The sequence below is a fragment of the Micropterus salmoides genome, unplaced genomic scaffold, assembly GCF_014851395.1.
Source record: "Micropterus salmoides isolate LMB-PRFRI ecotype aquatic unplaced genomic scaffold, ASM1485139v1 Ms_hic_scaffold_22, whole genome shotgun sequence".
Lineage (NCBI taxonomy): Eukaryota > Metazoa > Chordata > Actinopteri > Centrarchiformes > Centrarchidae > Micropterus > Micropterus salmoides.
The window spans coordinates 4,693,502-4,712,918 of NW_024041373.1; the positions used below are offsets into that span (position 1 = coordinate 4,693,502).

The window sequence follows — 19,417 nt, forward strand, 5'->3', positions numbered from 1 at the left end:
TATCTTTATACTGACCATTTTATTTCTAATTCTACCCTGGTTGTTTTTCTATTTTTGTTCCGTTTTTAGAATCTACAATTCATTTTACTCTCCTGGCCTTCAGTGTAGCCCTTTATTTTAATACATGTTGATCTTAAAACACAAGACATCCACTAAAACTCAGCCTTTATATTTTGTTTCAAAAGAATGTATAGAAAATAAAGAGACTATTTAGTTAGTTTATTTTGTCTCAAAAGTATGATTAAATTTGCTTATTTATTATTTTCACACAAGTTGGAGTGTGATTATCGCTCCATGCTATCTAAGAGGGAACTTGTGTCATCATGTACAAGAGAACAGTGGACTCCTGTCGTTCCACACAGTGCAAGTGTGGTCCCTTTTTCTGTAATTCAAATCAATAAATAAATGCATTTCTGTAAGTGTAGACTAAGCACATAGATATGATGACAAAATGTATTGACATTCAGTGGTTGTGAAAACTGGTCAGTTTGGTGTTTTAGGACTGAACAAGTTTAAAGCTGTAGTCAAAGTCTGATGTGAAATACTTTTTAACAATTAATTAAAACTGAATAGAAAGTATCTTACCTCTAATCATTTAATTAATAATTCAACTCTGGTTGTTTTTCTATTTTTGTTCCTTTTTTTGGAATCTACAATTCATTTTACTCTCCAGGCCTTCAGTGTAGCCCTTTATTTTAATACATGTTGATCTTAAAACACAAGACATCCACTGAAACTCAGCCTTTATATTTTGTTTTAAAAGAATGTATAGAAAATAAAGAGACTATTTAGTTAGTTTATTTTGTCTCAAAAGTATGATTCAATTTGCTTATTTATTATTTTCACACAAGTTGGAGTGTGATTATCGCTCCATGCTATCTAAGAGGGAACTTGTGTCATCACCTACAAGCGAACAGTGGACTCCTGTCGTTCCACACAGTACAAGTGTGGTCCCTTTTTCTGTAATTCAAATCAATAAATGAAATGCATATCTTTAAGTGTAGACTAAGCACACAAATATAATGGGGGGAAAAAAAGTATTGATGTCCAGTGCTTGTGAAATCTGGTCAGGTTAGTATTTTGCGACTGAACAAGTCTCTAGATAACAAATGTCAAAAATTTTTTTGTTAATTCATTCATTTTTTATAATGAATTAAAACCATAAAAGTATCTTTATACTGACCATTTTATTTATAATTCTACCCTGGCTGTTTTTCTATTTTTGTTCCCTTATTTAGAATCTAAAATTCTCCAGGCCTTCAGTGTAGCCCTGTATTTTAATACATGTTGATCTTAAAACACAAGACATCGACTAAAACTCAGCCTGTATATTTTGTTAGAAAAAATTAAGAAATTGTGTTTTAAGAGACAGCTTTCTTTACTGAGTAGCTTGTATAATAGCCCCTCTACAGTCTGATAGACTCCCTGGGGCTGCAAGCCATTCACTCTATAGGGGAGTGTTAAGAACGACGTGTGTGAATGAGTCGTTAAAATCTTTGCTTGATCCACTAGAGGCACTGCTGAGTATGGACTTAAACACTCACACACCTGCAGGTCCCCTCTTGACAATAGTTTAAAAAATTTACCAGATGGTTTTAGACATGATTTTAGCATGATTTAAAGCATGTCCAACAGGGGACCTAAAAAATGTCCCCTGTTCACTTTTTAGTCCCCTCTTAGTGGGTGTGTAACGACGTCGAGGTCCACTGTTAGATAGGTTGGTAAGTGCACACACACACACACACACACAGGCACAGGTCAAAGAAAGAGGCCAGGTGTTTAGCAATATTGTCCTGGATTGTGCTGTTTACGTGTAACAGTTCTGATCGTTAAGAAGAATGAAAGCTTTCACTTTCCATTTATCTAATGCTTAGAAAATAAGAATTGTATAACTGTTTATGACATTTAAGAAGAGTGTTGATATTGTGGAAAGAGATATGATTAAAACACTTGCAAATAGACTTTCTTAGACATTACTCTTCGCCCCATCACTGTTTTAGTTTAAAGACGGAGTTTTGAAACAAATACGATCTGTCCACAGCAACGTCTTAGCTGTGTATCAGAGTTGATCTTAAGTTGTATTAAAACGACTGAAAACGCACATATAGTGGCTGTTCACGTACACTGGGCATGCACGTGCCGGTATAAACATGAAGCAGATGGTCTATTCCGTAGTTACAGAAGATTTGGCAAAAGAATAAGGTAATGCAGAGGAAGAACTGCACCAGACTTACATTTTTACCAATAACGAGCTGGGACTGTTACTGAATGTAACATGGGAGTTAAAAGCAGCTGTGGCGGCGGAAAACAGACTGGGAGTCATTGCAAAGTAAATACGGTAACATGCAGAGTGCAAGTGTAGGCTAAAAGTGTTATCTGCACGGTACAAAATATTTTAATAAAAATACCAAATCAAAAACTGTCAGCAGCATCGTGTTTCTACTTTGCAGGACTTATGAGACCCAATCAGAGAGCCAAACGTGAGTGGCTGCGTCATTGTTTCTAAAGTCCTTCGTTTTTGCCCGTCTTCACTAAAATGCTAGCCGGAGTTTTAAAACGAAAAACTGGGTCGGCGATGTTTTCAAACTTCTCCGTTTTAGGTCTTTGTTTTTGTCGTTTTAGTTTGGACGGGAGCTGCAAACGCAGCAAAAGGTCTCCGTTAAAACTAAAATGCAGTAGTGTTGATGGGGCCTTAAAGTAAGGATTCTTAAAACACAGAAACCTCAAGGGACAAAAGACGACCTCCCAGTGTTGACACGCCCTGGGAGAGAGACAAACTAAACATAATCTGAAGCTGAGCTGAATGTTACTCCCTCATTTAGCACATACATTTCTGAGTGGCAGATAAATAAAACTTGCCTGCTACAGTAGCAAGCGGTGTAAAAAGTTCATTTCAAACTCTGGTCACTTCACAGTATGTATATTGGTCTATCGGTAAATAGAGTCTGTAGCAGGTTTCAGCACTTTCTTTTCTACTCCTGTTGTTTTTTTGCAGATGTCATTTTTCACTTTGTGATCTGTGGTTTTCCTCTAAATTTATGGCTCACCTACTGTAAATGGTGAACGTATTTGTAGCGGTGGTATCAGAAGGTTGAATGTAAGATATTCAACATAATATAAAACCATTCAGCTTCACTGCAAGTCAAAGATTAATTCCCGTGTAGCTGCTGGGAATGCAAGGGTCAAGTGAAGGTCAATGGAGCAGTCAGTGAGATTGCTAGGAGATGAGCAGAGGGTCTGTCTCAATTAATAGTAAATCTACACACCTGCATGCTCCAAGACATTATCAAAGATGACTATCTTGTACATTTTGGGTCTTCCACAGAGTAAACAAATAAGATTTATGCAAAATTTAAACAAGTACTCCATTGTCGTTTACAGATCTACGAAAAAAGCCTTGATAAAATATAATCTCTCTCCTGCAGTGACTTACCCTGGTATCTGTCATCGCCTTGTTGATGCATGGCGTAGGCTTGAATAGAACTGTGGGGTAAATTGGAGACACATGCTCATATTCTGAAAGTAGCATTTCTCTTGTCAGGGCAAAGGGAAAGTTATCAGGGAAACATGCATTGCTGGACAAATAACTGTTACTGGATCCATTCAGCTATAATACTGCACTGTTTGACATAACACAAATACACAGGTACTTGTGCATATAAATGGAAAAGACCTAAAAAGATGCTTCGGATAGCAGTTACGCACAAAGAGCACCAATCAAGTTGGAGTCATTACACAGCTGGTGTGAACAGTTGCATTAGTTAAATTAAAAGAGAACATAATTCTTGAAAGAGATGCATGACTGAAGAATGTGAGTGAAATGTGTGTGGGCAATTTTACCAGACACACAGGGCTTTCAAGAATTTGGAAAGCGTCTTCATTGTAAGTACGTCTTTTATTAATGACAGCACATCCCATGATGTGATTACCTTTTATTACATTTTAGCCGGGGGTTTAAAAAGTTGAAACGTCACTGGTCAGGAGTTCTCCGTGGTCCTTTTAACTCTGGAAATGTGACCTTGTCTTCTCTTTTCTTCCTCTGTGTGTGACATGCTGGAATCTTTTACATTTACCTTTTCAGTAAGGTACATTAAAAAGTACATATTGGATTCTATACTTGACATCAAAAGCAATGTTCTTAAACTGATTGACTTTATCGATTAATACAGTGTGAAATCTGACCCCATGATTCATGTACTGTTCAGCTTTGAAAGTTCATTCTTGACCTTGGAAATAGCAGTTTGACTAAAAGTCAGAATCTACTTACTAGATTGTTCAAGAGTATAAACTTGAGTTTTCAGGGTCAAGAATTAACTTTCAAGCTTAACCAGCTCAAATAAGTCTGTAGAAATGGTTGAAAGCCATGGGCGAGGCTAGTACATGGACCTTGAGTAGAGCTTCTTCCGCAAAGTGAACACTTTGTCAGTAGCTGGTAAACTTAGCCTAACGTTATAGGATTCAACCTTGTCAGAAATCAAGTATTTTTACTCTCATTCCAAACTAGCATACTCCAAAGAAAAGTCGCCCCTTCTATATTGTTTAATTATGGAGATAAGATCACTTTGTTGTCATTTTGCACCTCTTTGTGGCTATTTTGCATTGCATTGTGATTATTTTGCATAATTTTTGTCTTTTTGTGGTCGTGCATCTGTTTATGGTCATTTTGTGTAATTGTGGTCTTGGTCTTGGTGATCATTTTGCATCTTTTGTTTTGCATTTCTCTGTGGCGATTATGAGTCTCTTTGTGGTTGTTGTGCACTTCCCAAAGAGAAATAACAGTGACTTTAAACAGAGGCCCTGGCACATGGGGAAGGCCCAGGCCCTCTAATCCATCCATGTGAATAATTCATTTTCCCTTCAGACCCTGAAAGTCTAAATCAATTAAATTCTCTGAAAGCTGAAGCTAATAAAGATTCAGGTTCATGATAAACACTGGCTGGCTTTTGAGGTCGAGGAAGTAAATAAATTCAAAACAAACTATTAGGATCAGTCTTCTTCAGCAAACTGTGATTTATTTAAATCACATAACCTAACCTAACTTTACGACCCCAAAAACTAGAAATAAACTTTTGATTTATGTCTTCTGATTGTAATGAAAAGGGATGTAACCACAATAAATCTTTAAAGGGGAACTAAATTGGTTTGGTCTGCTTTTTATCATAGGGAAGATTTGTCTGTAATAATGTCAGTGCCTACCCACGGTCCGCATGGTGTGCCAAGAGATACACAGCAAACCCTAGGAAATATGTCCCACTCTCACCAAACACATACACAGATTCACACACTTTCAAAAAGAAAGTAAGTCAAAAGGTAATCTTTTGTCCCATACAGGCTATCAATCTGACGGTCTGATTTATAAACCCTATCTATACCTTGTATAGATTTGTCATCTCTATGTAGAAAATCTGCATAGTGGCCTCTGTAAGAGAGAATCCTCAATACTTCCCTTCCACAGCTGGACCTATAGGGCTCTTTGGCCTTCTCTTCACTGTCTGGCTCCTTCCCATGCTAATAATTTATCGACCAGTGAGGGCTGCCTGGAGCATTGAGTGTAAAGGGGTGAATAGTAGAGGTGTGACGAGACACCTAACCCACGAGACGAGATTCAAGATTTGAAATTTGAGATTGGGTTCACAAGATCGAGACGAGATTTTAACACTATTTTTTAGAAATCTTTATTTAAATTTTTATATTTTTATATTTTATATACATTTTGAGCATTGACCACTTTAATTCCTGCATTCTGATGATTTTTTCTGCACCAGGTTATGGTGAAAATGTTTTTATTTATGTAAAGAGAAACAAAATTCAAGTAGCAGGTGACAATTCAAACTCTGCGGCCCAACTCTACCAGAATCTAAGTCAGTGCAGCTCTCAGTCATTCTGTGCTGCTATCAGATCTGTTTCTCCTGTAGATAAACTTTAAATATATATATATATATATGATATCATCCCTGCTGAGTCATGATTTAGTCTTCTCTCCTCTTTGTTTCTTTGTTTGGGGAAGTAACCTCTTTAAATGTGATTGTGGCACCTTTTCACCGCAATGATGATAAATTATTTAATTTTAATTCGGTTAGAAACTCCTGGACTTTATTAGTTCCCGTCTTTGAGCAGCTTTTCTGCTCATGTTCAAAACTTTCTGCACATTCAGAATCTCTGACATGTCCAGAAAAAACACTAATGATAATATTACCAGACTAACGTCATCATTTAATGAGAAGTCTACCTGCCCCTTACTCTGCTTTGCATTACGTTACTGATCCGCTGGTAGTAACATTTCAGACTGTTTGACCGACGCAGTTTGGGACTGCATGTTGCATGTGAAACCGAAAGTAATTGGAACACTTATGATCAGGCAGAAATCTTTAGCAGCTCATAAAGTGCTCACAGTCCCAAACAGAGCAAGGTTGCGCCTCAGTTATTTAGATATTTATGTTGCAAAACTCTACCAGCTACATTACCACTCATCACAGCTGTCTGGACTCACAGCGCAAGCAGCGCGGTTCAGTTGATCAGGGCGTACGCCGATGTTGCGTCAGCTGGGCGGAGTTGATTCTCTCTGTGAGTCTATCTTACCAGTTAATTACATTTGTATTTCACTGTGTGAGAAAATTAATGTGTGGCTTGACAGGCATGTGGAAAATGTCAATTGCGTGAATCTTGCGAGACCGCTTTTTACCTGATGAGAAATATCATCATAATTTAATCTCGTGGAACAAGATCTCGTCACACCCCTAGATAATAGTGTGAATAGTATTAAAGGAAGTAAGCTTCTTGTATTCGCCTCTAGCAGTGGCTGTGGCTCAGGAGGTCTGGATGTCAAGGTGTCCTTGGGAAAGATACTGAACCCCAAAATGTGTGTGTGAATGATTAGTTTCTGTTTCTGATGAGCAGGGGGAACCATGGATGGGAGCCTCTGCCATTAGTGTATGAATGTGTGTGAATGTGACATGTAGAGTTAGGGGCTTTGTGTGGTCAGAAGTCTAGAAAACGGCATACAAGTACAGTCTATTTACATTATCAACCCATTGGAATTTTTACCGTATTAAACAGTAGAAAATTGAAAGGCATACTGCATTATTGCACCTAATCTTCCTGAAATCTAAATCCTTTAGTCCGGAAAGAAGTCAACCTCCTCCTTAAGCCAAAGCTGGACTTTCTGGTAGCACCGGCACCTACGTTCTATCTAAGCTTATGTATTTCATCTTGATTTCTGAGAGGAACCCAAAAGCAGATCGGACAAAAGGGAGTGAGTTTATTGTACAGTTATGGAATGTGCAACAGAGTGGACTGGCAGATGAGGGGAGGAGGAGTCCAGGAGGCTGCTGTATTGAGGGGAGCTGTCCGGTGGGCTTGAGAGTGGGGCTTGACCCACGTGACTGAGTTCCAGATAGTGAGCAAACAGGGCTGAAGATCCAGGGCTGAAGATCAGAATCAGCTAATGACATTCTACACAGCAATCCATCTCCTTCTGTTATGACACCTTTATGGCATAATCCAATAAATGAATTCAATCATAGTTTTTTTCATTTCAACACTGAAAGTCTTTATTCTGCTGGCAGCTGACACCAGACTCGAAAGGGATAAGCCCCTATGTTTTTGGTGACCCTTTGACTTTTCATCTAGCACCTTCATAAGGTATATTTAAGAATGTGAAATGTCAGAATAATATTAGAGAGAATAATTTATTTCCGCTGTTATTTCTGTCATCACAGTTTCAATGGGTCAGAATTTACATACACTGCCTTTAAATAGACTGCTCAAAATAATTAAGGGAACACTTACATCACACATATCTTGAATAAAATAGTTTGAAGTTCCAAATCTTCACTGTACAATGTAAATTCGCTGAGAACAAAATTACATAAAAACAGTTAATGGAAACCAAAATCACAAACCAGGCTGGATTCAAAATCACACCGAAAATCAAAGTACAGGGGGATCCAACCTGTGTGACTTTCATCACGGCAACATAATGTGTTTCAGTAGTGTGTAACATCTGAGCATGCTCCTGATGAGACGGCAGATGGGGTCCTGGGGGATCTCCTCCCAGACTTGGATCAGGGCATCACTGAGCTCCAGGACAGTCTGTGGCACCACTTGGCAGTATCGGATGCACTATACATAACATCCCAGAGGTTCTCAATTGGATTTAATTCTGGGGAATATGAGGCCATTCAATGGCATCAATTCCTTCGTCATTCAGATTCTGAAACCATACCATTGTACAGATGAACATTGTACCTTCAGGTGTTTGGAAATTACTCCCAAGGATGAACCAGACTTCTTTTGATTTTCCCATAATGTCAAGCAATGAAGCACTGAGTTTGAAAGTAGGCCTTGCTTAAAACACATCCACAGGTACACCTCCAGTTGACTCAGATTATGTCAATTAGCCTATCAGAAAGAGCCTTATAAACATTATACCTGCTATACACCAACATGTTAGCATAAGCATTTGAGCATGTTAACATGCTGACATTGGCTTAAAAACACCATTGTGCTTACGTACAGCCTCTCCAAGCTGCTAATATGGCTGTAGAGTCTTAGTCTTGTTTAATAATGTGATATGCTGTTTGATAATTTATATACTATTGACCAAGAGTGTTGTCTTTCAGCACTGACTTCCAGAAGAATAACCCTGTGCACAAACTGACTGAAGAGGAACTCCTGGCCTTCACATCTGTAAGTCATTGCTTATTGTGATTTAAAATTTAATAGTTACACATGCTCATTTTGTGGCCTATTGCCCATAAAGGTAAGTCAGAAATAATTGGTGAAACTGATTTCCATGCATTTGCAGTTCACGGTTTTACCTTAAAGGTACAGTGTGTAATATTTCTGAGTATCTATCGACAGAAATGCAATAAGAGACGTTGCGTTGTCATGTTTTTACAGTAGTTGAAAGTGGACAAACAGCGCTACAGAGTGCCTTTTGTTACAACATTCTTCTTGTTCTACTTCTGGTAGAATTCAGGCAGTGCAGACACTCATGACTATGTTGAATATGCACGTTAGAAGAAGTAGTAGTAGTAATAAAATCCAGCAGGGGTCTGCAAATAAGTTTTGCATCGGAGCAATATTTTCATCCATTAATGGTGGCTGAGAATATAAGCCGTAATATTGACTTACTTCAACATCTGGTTCGTTTACCTTAGTTGGGAAGTTGCGGGGCTAGCAATCCAAGGGTTGAGTATTCGATCCCACCTCAGGACATCTTTTTTTTCTCTCTTCAACAAATGGATTCTGCAGCGATTGTTTCTCAGATCACAGCATGTGCTGCAGTGTTTGATCCTCATCCATCAACAATTCATTTCCCCAGTATCTCCAGGCAGAGGACATTTAGGGGAATCACGTTTTCTGACTGCTCTTTCAGAGGTGTGTCAAGCAGGCAACAGACTCTTTTAATGTCGTTCAGAATTTTTCAAAGTAAAAGCTCAGTTCAACTCCAACTACTGCATTACAGCAAACAAGCTTCTCGTGCTTTTATTTTGTAGGAAAAACCACTAATAAGGAAGTGATTGTGTGAGTAACTGTTGCTGTCATGACTGAGATCTATTCCAGCACCACTATCAAAGTATTTATTTATTTATATTTTATGCTGCCACCAAAGCACCATAATCTGGTAGCGGGCCAGATATTGTTGCTGGTGTGCAGTTTTGGCGAGGGTCCATAATCACAGAGAGAATGAATGTGTTTCATCGTTAACATGTACAAACTGAGATGGATCTGATAAATAGCATTGTGTGAACTCTTTTGGCAAGGGCTTGAATGTAACGGACATTAATTTATATGTAAAAGGTCCTGCACTCTAGCTTGAAATTATCAGTAGGATGTAAAAGACTTTGCTGTGGTCCACAAAAACCCCCCGATTTTTTTCCAACCTTTATTTATTCAGGGGAGCTTCACTGAGAGGAAGGCTCTCTTCTGCAGGAAGGCCCTGATCACATTCACACTGTTACAACCGCAGCCTGGTCTGCTGGCCACTAAGCAGCTCCACTGGAGCTGTTGGGGTTATTGGCCCTTGCTCAAGGGCACGTCTGTGGTGGTAAATGAGGGAGGGAAAGCTACACTGTTATTGTCTTTAAATTAAATCAATCAAAATTTAAAATGGCATTAGATTTTGTAATGAGTGAATTATGACTTTTTAAAGACTTGAAGCACACAGTTTAGGACTTGGACTTAATTGGGAACATTGGATCTTGACTTGGGATTTGACTTGGGAGTTTTTGGTCTTGACTTGGGAATTTATAGCCAAGACTTGAGAATTAATTGTGGCTTATAAAGCTTTGCGCAGCTCTGCTGTAACTGGACGATGTGAACTTGCAGTAAATTAGTTTCTAAAACTATTTCCACTTTGATTCACATTGAAGGAAACAATATGCATGCATTAACATACCTAATGACGGTATTCATAATAGCACATATGAAAAAAAAAATCATGCACGTTGTTTGTCACTTCTACTTATTTTATGAAGGAAGCATTGGTTCCCAGACGTTCATCAAGTCCCAGTTTTTCATCTGATGAACCTTGTCATAAGACTTTCTGGTGTGCAAGAAATTCATAGTATAGTATAACATAGTATAACAATAGTGTATATATAAAACAACACATTTCGAGAGAGTAACTCACAGCTGATCCACTGTTAAAACATCCTTTGTCCTGAACCTATGACTTCTTCTGGTTATTTTGAACAATGAGCTGGCAGAGTATGCTTTATTGTCACTGTGCGGGATAAGAAAGCTGCAGGCAGCTGCTAGGTCTGTGAGCAGGCATCTTCCCAGTCTACATGTAGATCCAGGAATCTGCAGGCTGGTTAGATGGTTGTCACATGTCTGGCTGTCATCACTAATGTCGCATTCCTGGAGGACCATCTGGAAGTTGTGCTGATGTCAGTTATTACCTAAGCTTTCCTTGAAAGCTTATCAACCACCTAAAGAAGTAGTTGTTGGTTTCAATTTCATATGATTAGATTATATTTAACTTTATTTTCACTATGCAGAGTACATAAAGGATTGTATATATTTTCCTTGAAGATATATATAAAAATGAATCAGGTTATGTCATCCCTTAAGGGAAAACCTGACTGTCAAACAGTCTCCAGATCTCGAAAGTGCATGCTCTCTGACCAGATACTGTGTGTGAAGCGGACAAACCTGGAATTATTGTCCTCTGGGACTTAAGAAAAGTAACCTCAGCCACCAACTCCCCAAATACAGCTCATTAAATGCCCAATAACTTGGAACATTGTTACAATACTTGGCAGTGCCTATCACGCCATCACCCACATCACACTGGAACACTCTACATACAGGCAGAAATTAAAGCTCTGTAAAACTGTTGTGAGGACAAAGCAATGGACCTGGGAAGCTATTTTCAGGACTGCTACCAACATTCTGAATGAGTAAACATAGGCTGTGACGTGATACATCAGCTTATGTATGTATCATGTATTATGTATGCATTATGTATCCATACACCAGCTCCAGCTCAACCTACCGCACCACAGAAGGAGCCTTTCTACAACTGCCAACCCCCCACTAGCACTCTCTACATCCTAGAGAGGGATGTCAACACACTGTTCAAGAGGCAGGAAGCCTGCAAAGCAGCCGTACCAGACTCTGTCTCTGCCTCCACCCTGAGGCACTGTGCCAATCAGCTGTCAACTGTTCAGACATCTTTCAAAAAAACAAATAGCCTACAACAGGACTAGGAATATAGAGCCATTGCTCAGAATTTTGATAATCCAAAAAATTTAGTTATAATGGAACAACTTCTTGTTAGGTTAAAGACAAATTAGTAGTAGGTGTGTCTGAGTAACACGAAACTTGGGCCATCTATTCACTATGCCACTAAATAGCACCTTTGTTGCCAAATCATGAAATACTTTTCTAATTCCTCCTTGACTGAGCGACTCAAAACTTTGCACATAGAAGCTATGGAGTGTCATGGTCAAAAGATATTAAATCATTTTGATTCTCCAAAAGTTATGTACTGAACTTGGGCTGCCTGGGGGCTTGAAACCTGTTAATACCTGCTTGCAGGTCTAGTTTCCATTTAATTCTATTTTCAGGTTACAGTTGTTGAAACACTTCCCCTTATATTATACCATGTTAGGGAGGAGTTTTGCACATTGAACCACTGGAGGGACATATATACAGAAGTGTTGAGTTTTGGTGACTGTTGCTTAACAGTTATTAAAAAACAGAAAATTTTAAGGGAATTGAAATAATTAGTGAATGTAAACAGTATTTCTGATCAACTGACTAGTATAGCCGTGACATGACTTTTTTTTACCAAGATAACAGTGCGCGCACAACACAAGGTTCAGAATCTCTGCAGATTCTGTGAATTAATTGTTATCTGCCTGTCAAAAGTGTGAAGTCTTCAGAGAGAAGCCGTGGATGAACAGAGAGGTCTGCCTATCACTGAAGGTTACACCGCTTTCAGATCAGGTGACGCACTGGCCTACAGTTCATCCAGGGCTAACCTGAAGAGGGCCATCAAGAGGGCAGCCACAAACTAAGGATTAAGGAGCACTTCAACAACAACCCGGACATGTGGCAAGGCATCCAGGCCATCATGAAAAGAACCGTTTTTATTTATAGGCAGCCATTGAGGCTGTGCTCCACACAGACCACCAGCTCCTCACTCTCCACCAACGACGTGTGTGCTGCACTAACACACACACGTATGTTTGCCTGTCAGCCTTGGCAAACAATGCGCTGCTGTCTTCTCCTTGCGCTCTAAGATGCTGTTAAAAGCTAATAAAATTTGATTACTATTTTTTATTTCATGAGCTATTTGGTAGAATGCATAGGCCTTATCATAAAAAAAAAAAAAAAGCATTCAATTTTAAAAGTATAATATGTGCATGATGTTTCCTAATACCTCGTGCAGACTACACGACTTTCATCATCGACCAATGGCCATGCTGTTCAGACTACACGACTTTCATCATCGACCAATGGCCATGCTGTTCAGACTACACGACTTTCATCATCGACCAATGGCCATGCTGTTCAGACTACACGACTTTCATCATCGACCAATGGCCATGCTGTTCAGACTACACGACTTTCATCATCGACCAATGGCCATGCTGTTCAGACAACACGACTTTCATCATCGACCAATGGCCATGCTGTTCAGACTACACGACTTTCATCATCGACCAATGGCCATGCTGTTCAGACAACACGACTTTCATCATCGACCAATGGCCATGCTGTTCAGACTACACGACTTTCATCATCGACCAATGGCCATGCTGTTCAGACTACACGACTTTCATCATCGACCAATGGCCATGCTGTTCAGACTACACGACTTTCATCATCGACCAATGGCCATGCTGTTCAGACTACACGACTTTCATCATCGACCAATGGCCATGCTGTTCAGACTACACGACTTTCATCATCGACCAATGGCCATGCTGTTCAGACTACACAACTTTCATCATCGACCAATGGCCATGCTGTTCAGACAACACAACTTTCATCATCGACCAATGGCCATGCTGTTCAGACAACACAACTTGCCATCTTGTGACGGGAGTTATGTCGTTGTGGTGTTCACATTACGTGACTGATCGGTGACAGACACACACTACACCAGCTGACAGCAGGTTTCCAAACCACGTTTTGTCAAGAAAACACATGTGAAATGTGAAATGGCGCGAACCTACACAGACCAATTATAAAGACAAACAATACAGGTGAAAGAATGGATTAACTCACGCAGGTAGCAGGGATCGTCTGAGCTACAGAGAGCTGGAGGGGAGTAAAAAGTGTTTTTTGGTGACAAAAGTAGCTGCCTGCTCTCATTGGCTGGATGTGGATGTTGAGTCGGCTGACTCCTCCAGATATCTGGCAGACGTCTGCAATGTGTCAGAAATGTGTCGGGGAGCCGTTTTGATGCGTCGTTGTGTAGTTCACACATAACGACTGGCAACCGCCGATCGACCACTGATTTACCCCCGATCACAGCCTGACTGTCGTCGAGCGGCAAAGCGTGCTAAAAATCGTGTAGTGTGAACTAGGCTTAAGTCAGTCTGTCATTTTTGCCATTATCGAGCAGCCCTATCTCACCGCCTCACTTGACCACCTCCAGTTTGCATTAGCATACTGTTTTATCAGACTCTCTTCTGCCTCTTGCTAATCTTGCTAAAAGTCAACCTGGTTTATTTACAGATATATAAAGTTTATCTCTACCGGGTGAAATACCAGATTGTGCATTGCTAGGCAAAGCTGGAAGGTCACTGGAAGTTCAACATGGCACCTCATGGCAAAGAATTCTTAGAAGATCTGAAAAAAAGAATGGTTGCTCTACATAAAGATGGCCTAGGCTATAAGAACATTGTCAAGACCCTGAAAATGAGCTGCAGCACGGTGGCCAAGACCATACAGCGGTTCAACAGGACAGGTTCCACTCAGAACAGGGACCCAAACAAATAATCTTAAAGTAAACAACATTTAATATTTGGTGGCATAACCGTTGCTTGCAATAACTGCCTCAAGCCTGCGACCCATCGACATCACCAAACTGTTGCATTCTTCATTTGTGATGCTATTCCAGGCTTTTACCGCAGCTTCTTTCAGTTCTTGTTTGTTTCGGGGTGTCTCTCCCTTCAGTCTCCTATTTAAGGAGGTGAAATGCAGCTCTATTGGGTTAAGGTCAGCTGACTGACTTGGCCAGTCTACAACCACTTTTTCCCCTGATGAAGTCCTTTGTTTTGTTGGCAGTGTGCTTTGGCTCGTTGTCCTGCTGCACGATAAACTTCCTCCCCATTAGTTTCAATGCATTTCTGCATAAACTGGCAGACAAAATGTTTCTGTCCACTTCTGAATTCATTCTACTGCTACCATCATCAGTTCCATCATCAATAAATATTAATGAGCCTGTTCCAGAAGCAGCCATGCACGCCCGAGCCATGCCATACCCTCCAGCATACTTCACAGATGAGCTTGTGTGCTTCGGATCATAAGCAGTTCCTTTCTTTCTCCACACTTTGGCCTTCCCATCACTTTGGTAGAGATTAATCTTGGTCTCATCAGTCTATAACATTGTGTTGCAGAACTTTTGCAGCTCATCTCTGTACTTCTTTGCAAATTTCAATCTGGCCTTCTGGTTCTTCCTGCTGATGAGTGGTTTGCATCTTGTGGTGTGGCCTCTATATTTCTGCTCTCTGAGTCTTCTTCCAACAGTGGATTGTGATACCTTCACCCTGCACTGGTGGTGATGTCACCTCCTGATGTTTTGGGGGTTTTCTTCACAGCTCTCACCATATTTCTGTCATCAGCTACTGTTGTTTTCCTTGGCCGACCTGTTGGACGTCTGTTGCTCAGTACACCAGTAGTTTCTGTCTTTTTCAGGACAGTCCAAATTGTTGTGCTTGCTATGTCCAATGTTTGTCCAATGGCTCTGCTCGATTTTCCTTCTTTTCTCAGCTTGACAATGGCTTGCTTTTCTCCCATAGACAGCTCTCTGGTCTTCATGTTGGTTTATCCTCTTTAACAGGAAATGCAGTCTTTGTAGGTTTGAACTAAGGATCAAAACCTAAAAGGCAACACCTGGGCAACAAGAAATATCGTCAGTCACATGTTCCAATAGTTTTGCTCACTTGAAAAATCGGTGGGTTCAAACAAAGGGTGCTATGTCCTGAATTGTTTAACACTTCTAGATGTGAATACCAGCAAATGAGAGCTGAAATTCTGAACTCTTGTCTCATACTCATCTTTTGATCTTAAACCCATATGTCTTCAGTGAACAACAAAAACAAAGGAATTTGCCTTACCGTTCCAATACTTTTGGAGGGGGCTGTATAATTATCTGTACTATAACGTAGAGCCTGACCGATTTACCGGTCGATATGAGCTAACTAACAGATGTTAGTTGAGAAATGGTTTCTTGTAGCTTTGGTTAAAATTAAAGAGTGCTGGTAAAGAGATAAAGTAGATGTGAATATGCTACACTGAAAGAAGTTATCAGCAAAAAGTTATTTATTGATGACCAACCTTTATTTGTTTGTGCTGGATATTGGAGACTTAGCCATTATTTGAATACTAGCTTTTTTTTGAGTTTATGGTGTAATTATAATTATAGGTTGCAGAATTGCATCTTTGGAGCAAGGTTTTTGCCTAACTTAACCAGAGCGGATCATAGCTAATTTGTGACCAGATGTCATTGACTGTCCTCAGACATCAAATAAACAAACCAAACTTGACTGTTATGTCATTAGAATATGACGATAAGCATTGTCTCTGAATATGATTTGTTATGCATCTTGAATGACTTAATGCTGTTAAAAGAATTATCTCATTCTTTGTCACTCCAATGTTTTTTCTGCAGTGTATTCTATCTCAGCCTAAGTTCTGGGCTGTAGAAGTCACAGCCCTTTGCCTCAGGACCAAACTGGAAAAAGGGAGCTCTCGATGTGTTGAGAGGGCCATGATGCAAACCCAGGTAAGGAGATATATGGGGGGAATGTATTTATGTATTAATTATGAATCCAAGAATCAGGATGACATGTTAGGATCTGTCTTTTCCACTTGGAAAATGTGTTGGAATCAGATTTTGGGTTGCTTCTTACTTCACAGTATCTCAGTTTGGCACAAGCAAAATTGCAGTGAAACCTGAGATACCAACTAAATGTTTTAAACCAACTCAACAATGCCATCTCAAGTTTAAGGGGCTAGATGGGAACATGAACAGCCTTAGACACCTGTGCAGGGTGGAAGCTATTGTGAATCAGTCAGTGAAAACATTATTATAGTGACTTATTTTGCACCAGATGAACATAGAGATTACAGAGCAAGGCACTTGATACTTGATACTTGATGAAGGTAATTGATTGGAATGTTTGTAGTTGCCAATCCTCAGGAAGAAGCTGGTACATGCACATCCTTTTTGTGCTCTGAATAGAGCCCTCACTTCTCCATTCATCCAGCCTTTCTGTTTGGGGAATGCTTTTATTGTCTTAGTGATCACCACATCATCAACACATTTGCCTCTAGGTTGATGTGGTTCTCCTGGGTGGCGGCCTCTTGGGACATGTGCCAGCTGGTGGAATAGAGATAAAACGGTTCTAAGATCTGTTTTAGTAAAATCACCACCTACAGTAAAAACACCCTCAGGATGTTTAGTCATGTGACTGCTGATAACCTCATACAGTTCATTTAGTGCATTTTTTTTTAAATTTGCATCTGCAGGAATTTAAACAGCAACAACAAAAACACTGGTAGACTCTCTGGGCAGATAATATGGCTGATATAATATTAATATTATATCATGTGATGGCCTTTAGGTCCGCTGCACTTAAACCAGTCCCTGCGCTTCATTTTCTGACATTGATGAGTGAATTTCAGTCAAGATAATACGTTCTTCAGTAATGGAGAAAAGAGAACAAATTAAATAAAACATGTAGGAAAGTTTGAAGGAGATACTGGCCACCACATCTGCATTCACCGCATTCACCATGACAACTCATGCCCATTTCTTTCTTTTATTCCCAGTTAATGCAGTTATTATTTCCAGAATAAGCCACAACAAGCTTTAGTTTTATTCATGATGCATATGCTCTTAGAGATAAATTACAGTCCATAAGTATTGCAATCGGCACATGTGTGGATGTTTTAGCCTTTACACCACATAACAAGACTACTAGTGAGTCCATTAACAAAAAGTTGCAGAGCTCAGGATGGCACGGAGTTATTGAGTCACCTTGTTCTCTCTTTGCAAACAACCCTGAGCACAAATAAAACCATTAATCCATCACAGCTCCAAATGTTATTTTGGATGTTGATCAATAACACCTTTGAAAGACCAAACACTGATGTTATCATGGGATTATTATGGGAAAGCTGGAAAAGAAGTAAAATATCTCAACTATTAAACTATAAACTCGACTGCTGGCTGAAAGATGACAGTTGCTATGCTCATGCTGAAAGAAACTGATAACACCTGAATTGTTTCCTTTTAGGCTTGAGGCAGTGTACTGGAGAGTAAAATTGAAAGGACTAAATGTCATTTTCTTAGATGTACTTTATGTAGTTGGAGTGCTGTCCTAGAAAGGTTTACGGTTTATTGAGCAAAGTTCTTTATACAAACAGAAAATATTGTGTACGGTGAAATACACCATTAATAACACAATGCTCTCTATAGTGTGGTTTGAGTAAAAAGCTGATGTATTTTCCCATTATGTGTGTATTGAAACCTTTATTGGGTGACTATTTTCAGCATCTTCAGTTTTTTAACTGATTATTTTTTGGCAGATGGGAAACAGGGAGAGAGGGGTTTGACATGCAACAAAGGTCCTTGGCTGGAATCAAACCAGTTACTGTGACCATGCAGCCATGGTAGTATATGCTGTAACCATTCGGCTTCCAAGGCAACTCAGCATATTCAGTTTTAAACAATTTAAGTCCCAAACTGAATCTTTTACATTTAATAAGGCTTGGTTTAAAGCAGTTAAAATTTCCTGGTGTATCAGTAAAGTTACCATAAGTGGCAATATCGGGAAACAGTGTAGATAAAGGTTTGACAGCATTGCACAAAAAAAGATGTATTGACATATCTTTGATAGTGAGGAGACAGCTAGTTCAACACGAAAAGCACCCATTCCTGCTAGATTACTCTGTAACATCAACACTGCATAGCTACTGTTTATTTCACAACATCAAAAGAGAAAATAGTTGACCAGTCTCAACACCGCCTTAGTCTCCAGAATTAAGCCTAACATTCCTTTAATGGACTGACTATAGTGCAGAGTCGCCCAGTTTTGATGTCTTTGTCATTCTGTACATTTTTTATTTGAAGCCATCCACTTAAAACAGATCTGTTATTACATATTATGGGGTAGAATTTGATGCATCAGACTAACCGAACCTGGGCCGCTGCGATAATGACTCAGCCTTGTGCATGGGGCGTGTGCTCTACCAACTGAGGTAACCACGCCCCAGTGTGAAATTCCATAAGAGATGCTAAAAATTTGGTTGATAGATTCTCCATTCTCCAAAGTTCACAGTACGTATACTACTATAGAGGACTGATGAATTCAGAAATAAATACAGAAATAAATTAATTCTCAATAAATAAATCCCACATATATATATATATATATCCCAATAACATCCCATTAAAAGCACAAAAATACAGTAAATAAATGTAGGCAGTAATTAAATTATATAATGAGACATAAATGTATATATCACTTTTAATTAGCTTCTTTATTTATTCACCTTTGTATTAATTACCTTACTTATCTATTGTCCGTTATAATTGTCAATGTGTTAGGATCCGTCCTCCATATACTACAGGTTTACCTGAATCACTAAAATGGCATACTGTATTTGTATTGTACGTACACAATTAAGACAAAACAGGTGCATGTTAATCCCAGTGAACAGTCTT

General features: G+C 39.3%; 1 protein-coding gene across 1 annotated transcript in view; it reads left to right on the forward strand.

The window, feature by feature from the left end:
• The window catches only part of ttc27 (tetratricopeptide repeat domain 27), a 98,246-nt gene that overhangs the window by 44,515 nt on the left and 34,314 nt on the right, over positions 1-19,417 (forward strand). Inside the window, 2 exon segments of the mRNA XM_038737733.1 lie at positions 8,622-8,688; positions 16,358-16,471. Of these exon segments, the coding sequence (XP_038593661.1) occupies positions 8,622-8,688; positions 16,358-16,471 (181 nt within the window).